Source organism: Hypanus sabinus, chromosome 4 (assembly GCF_030144855.1).
Source record: "Hypanus sabinus isolate sHypSab1 chromosome 4, sHypSab1.hap1, whole genome shotgun sequence".
Classification (NCBI taxonomy): Eukaryota; Metazoa; Chordata; class Chondrichthyes; order Myliobatiformes; family Dasyatidae; genus Hypanus; species Hypanus sabinus.
In genome coordinates, this window is record NC_082709.1 from 153853685 (window position 1) to 153866383 (window position 12699).

The 12699-nt window shown below is 37.5% G+C and overlaps 1 protein-coding gene across 10 annotated transcripts in view; it reads right to left on the reverse strand.

The window, feature by feature from the left end:
• Positions 1–12699, reverse strand: part of pou2f1b (POU class 2 homeobox 1b) — a 169787-nt gene that overhangs the window by 15298 nt on the left and 141790 nt on the right. For all 10 annotated transcript variants that reach the window (XM_059968475.1, XM_059968470.1, XM_059968474.1 and 7 more), the window contains 2 exons: positions 11909–12287; positions 6831–6919 (listed from right to left, as the gene is read on the reverse strand). In XM_059968475.1, coding sequence (XP_059824458.1) covers positions 6831–6919; positions 11909–12287 — 468 coding nt within the window. The remainder of the gene's footprint in view (positions 1–6830; positions 6920–11908; positions 12288–12699) is intronic.

Here is a 12699-nt window from a genome sequence, read left to right on the forward strand (position 1 = left end):
AGGAAAAATGAGAGAGATTTGAATAAAAAATTCTTTTGCTTATTGACAGAGGAATGAATAGATGAAATGGTTAACCCAGTGCTTCCAGACATATATATTAACCAAAAACAAACTACAGCTAATGCTGAACATCTGAATGAAACAAACAATGATGAAGGCCTCACAAGACATGAGAAACAAAGTTAATGCTACAGATCAATGACCTTTTTGCAGAACCAAGGGTCACCAACACAAAACACCAAAAATATTATTTCATTTGCAACAACTTCATGCATTTTCTGCTTTGAAAAACACATTAAGCATAATTTGGAAGATGTGTAGCTCAGATGGTTGATTTGCTTTCCATTCTGACAATTTACCAGTAAACGTTTCATCATCATGCAATAAGACATGGTCAAGTGTGCTGTTGGTTGTGGAGTGTCCTCTGAATGACCAATGAGCAGCTTACTGAAAAGTATATAAAGGCCAAGCATTCAGAGGACACTCTGCAATCAAAAGTGCACTGACAATGTCTCAACGCACGGTGACAAAACATTGCACATAAATTGCCAAGGCCTGACAACAAATCAACCCAACACTGAGCATAATAATAAAATGTTATGGTGAATAAAGATTCTAGTGGTACAAATGGTATGTGAATGTAATAATGATAATAATAACAGTCTCTGAATTCTCCAGTAACGATGTGCTCTGGACAATCTCTGCTCCACCACCAACCAGGTCCACATTTACTTAGAACAGATTTTTTGCAGAGCTGGTTCCAACCAGCTCAATCAGTTCATTTGTAAATATTATATATCTATCTATCAGCTGGTTAAGCTATGCTACCAAGTTAAACTATTCTCAAAAGATTTCAAAATGAGTGAATATAGTTGTCAATATTGGAGATACTCACAAACATTACAAATAAAATATGCTATCAAAATGCTAAGAATGAAAAATAATAAAACTAAAAAAATTACAATTACTTTTCTTTAAATCAATTTAATTGTAAGTTACACTAAACTTAGTTCTCTCCCATGCACTAGGTATTTTCCAGGAAATCTGCCATGTGGAATCCATTTGAATCTTTCAGTGAGATTAACTCTTATTTATACATTCTTCAATCTCTCTTCAGATTACCAATATGCCGATCCAACCTAGTGAATCTTTGTTGCACTCCTTCTAAAGCAACTAAATCCTTTATAGAATATCTAAGGTAGAGCACTTAAAATTGTTTACTTTACTCCAGTCATGGTCTCACTAAGGCCATATATAACCCTATTAATGTGCATTACATCCTGGTCTTGTGCGCATATGCTGACAAACTTGAGACAGGAAAATCTGTTATTATCTTGTTCAGCTGAACTCCTCGGAGGAATTGACATGCTGCTGAAGAACCCTATCCCCCAGAAGATTTCAACAGGGTTTCCAGAACTACAGATAGAAGGGAAATGTTAACAAAATTATTATTTTGATGCACTTATAAAAGTTAGCATTTTTTTAAATTTTAAAATATTTTTAAAGATTATTTACTTCAATTTTAATTGTACTATATACCTCTGGCATTCAAAGACATTTAGAAACTGTTTAGTGACAGCTTTGACAGAAGTTCCATCTTCAGCCTTCCCTTCTGCAGGCACATCTAGGGAGCAATTTCACAGTGCTGCCGACTCCCCAGTTGCCATTCAGCTGTACATGTGGTATCCAGAAAGCCAACCAGCAGTATGCCTGATGTAGTGGTGTGTGAAGGAAGAGAAGTGGGTGCAGTTACTGTTAAGAGAAGGTATTCAAAAAGCTTAAAGACCTAAAGGTCACCCAGACCAGAGGAACTGCACCCAAGGGTTCTGAAAGAGGTAGTGCTAGAGATTGTGGCGGCATTAGAAATGATCTTTCGAAAATCATTGGACTCTGCACATTGTAAATGTTACTCCACTCTTCAAGAAAGGAGGAAGGAAGCAAAAGGAAAATGATGGACAAGTTAGCTTGACCTCAGAAGTTCAGAAGATGTTGGTGTCAATTGTTAAGGATGAGGTGATGGAATACTTGGTGACACAGGGCAAATCAGCATGGTTTCCTTCAGGGAAAATTCTGCCTGATGAACCTGTTGGAATTCTTAGAGAATATTACAAGTAGGATAGATAAAGGGGATGCAGTGGATGCTGTATATTTGAATTTTCAGAAGGCCTTTGACAAGGTGCCACACAAGGCTGCTCACCAAGTTAAGAGCCCATGGTATGACAGGAAAGTTACTCGCATTGTTAGAGCATTGGCTGATTGGTAGGAGGCAGTGAGCAGGAATAAAAGGATTCTTTTCTGATTGGTGTCAGTGACTAGTGGTGTTCCGCCGGGGTCAGTGTTAGGACTGCTTCTTTTTATGCTGTATATCAATGATTTAGATGATAGAATAGATGGCTTTGTTGCCAAGTTTGCAGATGATACGAAGATTGGTACGGGGGGGTAGTGTTGAGGAAACAGGTAGGATGCAGGAGGACTTAGACAGATTAGGAGAATGGGCAAGAAAGTTGCAAATGAAATACAATATTGGACAATGCATTGTCATGCACTTTGGTAGTAGAAATAAATGTGCGGACTATTTTCTAAATGGGGAAAAAATCCAGGAATCTGAGATGCAGAGGGACGTGGCAGTCCTTGTGCAGAACACCCTGAAGGTTAACTTCCAGGTTGTGTCGGTGGTGAGGAAGGCAAATGCCATGTTAGCATTCATTTCAAGAGGTCTAGAATACAAGAGCAGGGATGTGACGCTGAGGCTTTATAAGGCATTGATGAGGCCTCACCTTGAGTATTGTGAACAGTTTTGGGCTCCTCATCTTAGAAGAGATGTGCTGGCATTGGAGAGGGTCTAGAAGAGGTTCACAAGGATGATTCCAGGAATGAAAGTGTTATTATACAAGGAACATTTGATGGCTCTGGGTCTGTACTCACCGGAATTCAGAAGGATAAGGGGGGGAATCTCACTGAAACCTTTCATATGTTGAAAGGCCGAGACAAAGTAGATGTGGAAAGGACGTTTCCCATGGTGGGAGAATCTAGGACAAGAGGGCACAGCCTCCGGATAGAAGACACTCTTTCAAAACAGATGTGGAGAAATTTCTTTAGCCAAAGAGTGGTGAATTTGTGGAATTTGTTGCCACATGCATCTGTGGAGGCCAAGTCATTGGGTGTACTTAAGGCAAAGATTGATAGTCTCTCGATTGGATATTGCATCAAAAGTTATGGGGAGAAGGCCGGGAACTGGGGTTGAGGAGGAGATTTTTAAAAAAAAGATCAGCTATGATTGAATGGTGGAGCAGACTCAATGGGCTAGATGGCCCAATTCTGCTCCTATGTCTAATGGAAATTAGTGGTTCATATCCGTTCCAGACAAGCGGAGACATGGGGACCATAGGCACAGATTTTAGTCAGAGTGAGTGGTCCAGCACAACTCGGCTCATTCATCTTCAAGTTATCTACAGTAAAGCTGCAAAATGACTGAAGAGAACTTAACTTTCTCCTCATATTAAGTGCTCAGTTAATTGTTTACCTTAAGAAAATTGTTATCTGATCAGTTGGGCTTGTACAAACAAAATGAAAAATTGCACACTGCAATTTCAAAATCAACTGTGGGAAGCAGCAGGAAGCTTTCAATGTTTATCTAGACCACAAATGTTTTGAGGAGCAATTTGTAAGGCTTTAAAAATAACCCATGCTCTTCCCCAATCCTTTCAAGCAAGCAATTAATATAATAAAGATTATACAATTCCAGAAGTTATAAGGTTTGCTTTAATTTTGTGCATAATAGAGTAAACTTTTGTTACAGAACAACTTGGATTTTCTTCCAACAAGACATTTGATCGTATTTATTGGTTCCATGTACTAACAGTAAATGTTTAGAACTTAATAAAGTGAGTAAAAAGCCTTTTCTGAAATGGGAAATCAAAAGAAAATCTTCCTGCAAAAATGATGTTTTAGGTATCCAAGCAGAAAACATCTGGCTACCTATAAATAATTTTCCTCAAGGTAATATATTAATGAACCTAACCCGTGGGTGTAGGCTATTTTCTAAAGAGTAGACTAAATTCTAAATCAGGAGAAAATTCTGAAGGTGCAAAAGGACTTGGGAGAACTCGTGCAGGAACTCTTGCAAGTTGAGTTGTGGTAAGGAAGGCAAATGCAATGTTAGCATTCAGTTTAAAGGACTGGAATATAAAAGAAAGGATGTCATGCTGATGCTATTTAAGGCATTGGTCAGACTGCGCTCAAGAATATTGTGAGCAGTTGAGGTTCAAAAGAATGATTCTGGGAATGAAAGGGTCAACATACAGCACGAGAGGAATTTGATAGCTCTGGTCCTGTACTTGTTGGAAATTTAGAAGAATGAGGGGTGGGGGATCTCATTGAAACTTATTGAATATTGAAATTCGTAGTCCAAGTGGATGTTTGCTATAATGGGGGAGTCCAGGTCCATAGTGCAAAGCCTCAGAAAAGAAAAACACCTCTTTAAACCAGAGATGAGGAGCAATTTTTTTGGTAAATCTATGGAACTCATCGCTTCAGATGGCTGTGGTGGCCAAGTCATTAGGTATATATAAAGCAGAGGTTGATAGGTTATTGATTAGAAAGTGTGTCTAATGTGATGGAAAGGCGGCAGAAAAATGGGGTTGAGAGGGATAATAAATCAGCCGTGATGGAATGGCAAAGCAGACTTGATGGGCCATTCTACTCCTATGTATTATACTCTTTTAGAATATGACCTTGTGCACATGGAGGCCAAGCAACAGAGACGAATTTCATGCAGGACACTTAGGAAAATTTCTGCAGGATTCCCTAAAGGTTAACTTGCAGGTTGAGTCCAGAGAGTTGTTTAAGCTTTGTAACGTCATAGAGTGTGAACTCGCTGATGATTTTCCACATATTCCATAAGCAACAAAAGCAGAAGTGAGCCACTTCACCTTCTTGGATTCATGTATAAGGATATGCAGCTCCCTCAACATCAAAGCCTTTCACTGACTCACCATTTATAAAATACTCCACCAAACTGGATCGCATTTTCCTACGTTTTACTATATCTGGCATCTCACCTTTTATTTCACCCTCTGTTCTCAGCAGATCTGATTCACCAACTTCATCATTCATTGTTGAAAATGACTGTTAACAGTTCAATCTACACTGCACCCTATTAGCTATAGTGCCTCAACCTGAAAATGATAAATTTAGTCCTTCTCCATTTTCTGTACCATGGGCTCTAAATTTTATTTAATAATCTTTTTGTTCCATTCAGTTTGAGAATCTGTCAATAGAAGACATATTGAATTCTATAACGGGAATGTGGGACCACAATTTAAGTAATAATTTTTATTCTGAAATACTAATTATGCACAACAAAAGCATTAAGTGATGTAAAAGTAACTAAAGACAAAAGTTTAGCTTCAGAGCTTAAGTAGTAATACTGGCACTACAATTCTTCACCAGCTAAATTCAGCTCTGAGATTACTCCTTTGGATTCATTACCCTCGAACAAGAGGAGGAGTTTTTGGTATTGGGTTTCCTTTTATAACACCAAGCAACATTTTTGTTAAATTAATATTTCCAGAAGCCCAAGTTTAATATCAAAGAATGTAAAACTCTTTCAGCCTTTCACTTAACATGGATTAGCAAGATTTCTAGCATTTTATTATGTTAAAACATTCTCAAATGCAGAAGTACTTCAGTTGTTTAACTGTACAAATATTTTACAAGAGTAACAATATTGCAAACTGCTTACCCCAAAGTAATCAGTAAGACAGAGATGGTGATGGACCTTAGGAAGACTAAGCCTGCACTGCTCCCTATTACTATTGATGGTGAGGACATGGATGTAGTGAGGACCTACAAGTACCTGGGAGTGCACCTGGATGACAGACCTGAGTGGAGCTCCAACACAGAGACTGTGTACAAGAAGGGCCAGAGTCACCTCTACTTGCTGAAGAGACTGAGGTCCTTTGGAGTATGCTGGCCTCTCCTTGACATGTTCTGCCAATCTGTTGTCGCCAGTACAATCTTCCATGTGGTGCTGTGCTGGGGCAATGGCATCGACACGGGTGATGCCAACAGGCTCAATAAACTAATTTACAAAGGCTGGCTCTGTTATAGGAGTCAAACTAGACATACTGGAGGCTGTGGTATAACAAAGGACCTTCTGGAAAATCCTGGCAATTCTGGACAGTGTTTTTCACCCTCTGCGTGCCATCTTGGCTAAACAGAGGAGCACTTTCAGTATTTTACTTATAGTAGACTAAGACGACTGTGCTTCTCCAAATAGCATAATATGAAATCATTCTTACCCTTTGCCATTAGGCTCTATAATGAATCAACCTATAGTGGGGAAGTGATAACCCCCTCCCATTATTAACCTTTTTTTTAAAACCAGAACTCTGTTTAAGCTCTGTTTACCACACCCTGCTATCATCACCTCTTATCTGGACGGTGTAAATGTGCACCCATCACAGTAAAATATTACAGTAATTCTTACACTATCATCTTGTCAGTGTTGGAAATATTGTAATCCTTAACTTACAAATCTTGTACATCTTAGTTTTAAGATAACTTTTTATTTTTTCTTACAACTCTTCTAATATTTGTATATCTGTGCACTTGTAATGCTACTGTGACAATTTAATTTCCTTTGGGATCAATAAAGCTATCTAATGCAATTACATTCCTTTACAGTTTTGGAATTCATAATGATGTAATATACTCAGAGATTTTAAAAAAATCTAAAGCAGAAATAAATTGAGTACTTGTCATTCTTCTTGTAAAGCAAAAAAGATGGTTTAAAGATAGTAGAAACGTAAAGTACTGAGGTTACCAACCTTGAATAGTTGCCAGTGTGCTATTACTCATCAATGCTGGACCAAGAGCACCACCAAGACTCCCTGGATTCAGACTGAGTAAGGCACCTCTGTAAAAGCAAAAAAATGCTGTACTCCTTGGAATATATAATGTCAAAGCATTTGCTATGATATCTGAAAAATTGTTTAATTTGTTGGAAGGAATGTGTGCAAGGAAGTCAACTGAACACTTCAATGGTTTGGCTATGACAATTATCGAAAATTTCCAATACTATTGTAACTTCCTCTGCTCACTAAATGAATAATCATAATAAATTTAAAACAATGAAAATTATTCATTTAGTTCAGGACAAGGCACACAAATTAATTGTGCAGATCTCCAAATCTTATTTCAGCAAAGCAACAAAGGGGAATTGATGAATTAAGTGTTCTAACTAACTAAATTACATAACAATATTTCTGGAAACCCACTTGTTTTGAGGGAGCATGGGTCCGATTGCCATAACCCACTCATCAAATTAACACAGCTTCCTTCACTGACTGTAAATAGAGTTATCACATTAAAGTTCAGAACAAATGAAATCAGACCTGTGCATTTAGAGCAGCGGTTCCCAGCCTTTATTTAGGCCATGGACCCTTAGTTGCCTAACGTGGAAGGATTCCCATTAACATAAAAGCAAAGTCATACTTTGAATGAGATACTGATGATGTCTCTTCAAAGGAAAATCAATTTTTAATACAAACTACTGTACCAGAGACCTTGCTGTTCTTTTAGTAATTAAAAAAATGAACACAATGCCTTTCAATACATTCTCCTTGCAAAATGGTTTGCAGTTAAGGACTTGAAATTATGCACCATTTGCGAAGGCTGGTGGGGAAAGAATATCAAAATGAGGTAAGGGAGTTTCAGAGAGTGTTGACATTTTACTTCTCAAATAAGTAAGAAGAAATAATCTGGGACTTAAGTTCTGATTTATGTGGAGATAGCAATATGATAAAAAAGAATTCTGGAGAGATGACAGGTTTTCTACAGTTGGTTTTAACTAGCAAACGGAAACCCAAAAATGTACTCATCACTTTACTGAAATTTAGACAGAAAATGTCACTCTGGGGTTCTTAAGACTCCATTTCTACATTCCTTAATGCCTTGACGATTATGCTAAGTTATTTCATTTCTCCACATCATATAAAGGTAAATGCAACTAAAATAAGAGTAAAAAGATTTTGCTTAAATTCTTGTAAAAATTAAAAAAAATATTACCTGGTAAACACAACATTCATCCTCCTGAAGAAATTTAAAAATAAAACAAAAAACCCTATAAGCATTGACATAAGTAGTATACTTAGCTGGGTACAGAACTATACAAATATAAAAATATATATTCCTCAATTTAAGAAAGAATTAATTAGTAGATATTTGCAATGGATTCCTATTATTTAACAACTTACTGATCATTAAAAATTGATAAATGTTCAAGTCATAATGAGATCAAAGGCTGAAAACAGCTGTAAATAAATGTTTAATGATACACGATTTTGTACCATGGGAATGAATGAACAACTTCCAATTTATCCATATGTTCATTTGGCCACCTCAGAAGGAAGTGAATAGTCAATCATATCAATAGTTTCAGCATCACATTTTGTTCAGATTTAGCAAGGGTGACAGATTTCAATAACTTGAGGAATATACAGCAAAGACACGAGTTGGTAGAAGAACTCAGTATATCAGAAAACGTCTGTCAACACAGATGGATAACTGCAAACTAATGCAAATTCGATCTCAAACTTCAACCATCTCCTAACCCACTAAGCTTCTCCACCAGTTTGCATTTTCTTTCCAGATCCCAGCATCTGCAGTCTCCTGTACCACTCTGATGAATACTAATGAAGGCATGGTTTTACAATAATTAATGGTTTCATTAATCACCATTACTGATGCCATGACTCTTACCCCCACCCCTAGTTTATTTAAACTTCAAGTCACAGAGAACAGGATTTGGTTATTTCACTTGATTAGACCACATTCAGTGACTATACTATAGTACTCCTATTGAATTTTGTACACAATAGTTGGATTTTTCAACTAAATAAGCAGTTTTCCAAAGGTTATACGAGAAATCTTCTACAATTCCATCATTTAAAACATACAGTGCCTTGATAACGTAAAACTATTTGCACATTTTCCTGTCTCATTTTCTATATTTAAACTATTTTGAAGTCAGATTTTTCTGAGCTAATCTACAGAATATCATGCATCATGTCAAATCAAAACAAAAATTCAAAACCCAGTCAACAATTTACTACAAATTAAAAACCAAAATTGTGAGGCTGAAAAAGTATTAATTCCCTTTGTAATTACTATGCTAATTCTCTGGATGCTTTCAAGAAGGAGCTAGATAGGTATCTTATGGATAGGGGAATCAAGGGATATGGGGACAAGGCAGGAACCGGGTATTGATAGTAGATGATCAGCTATGATCTCAAAATGGCGGTGCAGGCTCAAAGGGCCGAATGGTCTACTTCTGCACCTATTGTCTATTGTCTCTCCCCAGGTGCAACATAGAATATTATTACCTTACCAACTCACCCAATTTATTGATGGAAGATCACCTGTTTTCAATGATTTCATAAGAATAAGTACTCTCCCTCTCTGTAAGGTGCAACAGTATGGTAGAATTTCAATGGATCAAAACCATTCAAGACAAATCAGGGAAGGGCTCAAGACTATCTCAAAGGCATTGAACATACCTCGAAGCTCAGTGCAGTCCCTCCTAAAAAAGTAGAAAATATGAAACTACACACACACTGCCTAGGTCAGGCCGCTTCTCTAAACTTAGTCACCAGAGAAGAATGGCACTTGTAAGAGAGGCTACTGTGATGCGAACAGTCACTCTGAGTGAGCTACAGAAGTCAGTGGCTGCAACTGGAGATGAAGTTCATAGCTCCATAATCTCTAAAGGCCTTACACAAAAAAAAGGTATTTATGGAAGAGTGGGAAACAAGCAGCCCTGGCTAAAAAAAAAACATCCTTGCCCAAAAGAACTTTTTGTGGTTGGATGAAACTAAAGTTTCTGGCCTCAACACTAATCAGTACATGTGGCATAAAATCTAACACTGTGCATCAACCAGGTAACACCATCCCTTCTGTAAAGTCTGCTGGATGTAGCATCATGCTATCGGGATGCCTTTCAGCAGCAGGGTCTGGAAATCTAGTCAAGATTGAAGGGAACAGGAATACTGTTAAGTACAGAAATATCCTGGATAAAAACCTACTAGCCTCTGACAGAAAGCTTAAACTGGAGAGGAAACTTGGTTTGGGGTAGCTTCAAATGAAAAAAATTATGTCCTTGAGTGGCCCTCAGGATTAACCTTAATCTGATTGAGCATCTTTGAGACCTCAAGTTGCTGTCCATCACCGCCCCCCCCCCCCCCCCCAAACTAACCAGGCACAGTTTGAGCAATTTTGCAAGGAGGAATGGACAACTCTTGCTCCATCACATTGAGAAAATAAAGACTGTACAAGCTGCGAGAGCTGGTTCTATTAAGCAAAGAGGGATGAATACATTTGAACTGCTGCCATTTTAGGTTTTGAAGTTTCTTGTGCTTTATAATTTTCCCTGTTTTTGGGCTCTACTGTAAAAAAAGGAGCATATGATTCATAAATAAAAATTCTCAGTTAAGTTGATCAAAATCCCTGGCTGTAATACTCATTGCTATGAACAAAGTGTTGGGAGCTGAATACTCTTACAAGCCACTGTAAAACACAGGAGTGGTTAGGCCATTCGGCCCATCAAATCTGGTCCGCCATTCAATCATGACTGATTTATTTTCCCTCCAAACCCTTTTCTCTTGCCTTCTCCCTGTAACCTTTGACATCCTTACTATTCAAGGACCTGTCAACCTCCGTTTTAAAATTCTCAAATGACCATAAGATAAATAATAAATAATGCTAAATCCCAACAGCTAGTAATGATTAGATAATCAAATGCTTAGACTTTCTATCATCTGCGGAATAAATGTATTTAACATTTACTACTAGGAAGGCATTGTCAGTGACTTGATGAGCTAAATAAACACTAATTTCTTCATACTCTTCTGCAGGCATCTATTAATGATGTCCATTGATCATCCAAATCTACTGCATTAAAAGGAGGGCTCAAGTGTTATGTTGCTTTAACACTTCATCACAGACTCTCCTTACTTACAGTGTCTTCAACCCAGATGAAAGAGTCCATTTTTATGAGCTCAGTCAATTCTGCAACTGTCCTGAAAATGGAAAAGCATCTTTCTGCTAAATGAGACATACAATTCCAGTGAGGAACTGAGAGCTGAATCCATCATATTCAGAACATCCTTTTAGAAAAAGTGTCCACATCATGTATTTGTAGCAAGGTTCAAGAACATGTCCACATTTAAATTTGCATCACTTTTCTGGAGACCTAGGCTAGGTTAACTATAGCCTCAAAGCTGATAGTAGGTATTTTTAGTTTATTTTGCAAAGCATCGATAAGTAAATTGAGGTACTTAGTAAAAATGAGAAGGATATTTCTGAGCTTTGAAAATTCCCAGAAATCTGCAAACTCATTAAAAATGACAAAGAAATAGTAAATGTAAATTACCTGTAGTGCAAGAAAAACTTTGTTACTGATAGAAAAAGAATGAGATATAATGGGTTTGTATCTTATTGCTCCCTGCCACTCAAATTATTTCTCCACATAATTCCCAGTTCATATACTACCAATCTTCTCCCCCATCAAACCTAAACACTGCTATGCCATTTCAAAACGAAGAAGATTATTTAATTGTCCAGCTAAATTTCTAGACAGCTCTATCTCCTCCAATGTTTAAAACAATTATTTATGTCTGGAGGCTAAAGAATAGATATTTGGAACACCCGACATCAAAATCTTTTTTTTAAAGAGAAAAATAACTTTTCCACTGTAACCACAAGTAATTCAGTTCCTCTCCACTTCACAAGAAAAAGCAGGATGAGTCCTTTTATCAATTTTTACACTGGAATGTTACATCTTAGATGTATACATTCACAGATACATAGAAATATTATACACCAATGACTGAAGTTAGTGAAGACTTACCCAGCTGCAAACTGAGGGGCTGACATGAGGCCAGGATTAGTTAGTCCTGCAGCAGCAGCCATGGCTGCTAGGCTTGGATTGGTAGCAAGCCCAGCACCAGTGGGTACCTGTGCAGCTCCTGCTTGTAGCGCAGTGCCAGCTGTCTGCAGTCCAGAAGCTGACACCATGATTTGGCTTGTGCACAAAGGATTTACTAAGCCAGTTGAGGTTGTCTGTGTGGTACTTGTATCACTGCTGCTGGACGACTCAGTAACTGAAATAGACGCTGATGGTGAAGGGGTTAGAGCTGGAGAAGTAACTGTTGATGTGGAAACTGCAGAAGATAAGCCAGTGATTACAGATGCCACATTTGTTGAAGCTGTCACTGATGCAGTTGTACCTAGAGGACACATAACATTTGTATTTTAGAAGCTTTCCTGCTTGCTTTAGTTCTGAAGTAATTTACAGAATGAAAATGATGAAAAAATTCATCCATAACTATAATATACTAATTGGAAAGAGCTGAGAGGGTGATCCAATAATGTTCTTGAAAATTACAAATTTGAGAGGATAGATAAAAGCTTCCACATGCAGTACCACAAACTAAGAATACTCATTATAAATGGTCACCAACAAAACCAATATAGAATTAAGTGACATAAATCTAGAGTGGTAGAATATTAGACAGCTGAGGAGGAGTCTGAAAAAGGCACTTTACAATTATGAAGGATCTAGTTGAAAATGCTCCCATTCACAACAATGTTGAGAATTTGAGAGCATCAACTGAAGATAATCCAAGCAAAGAAAATTCA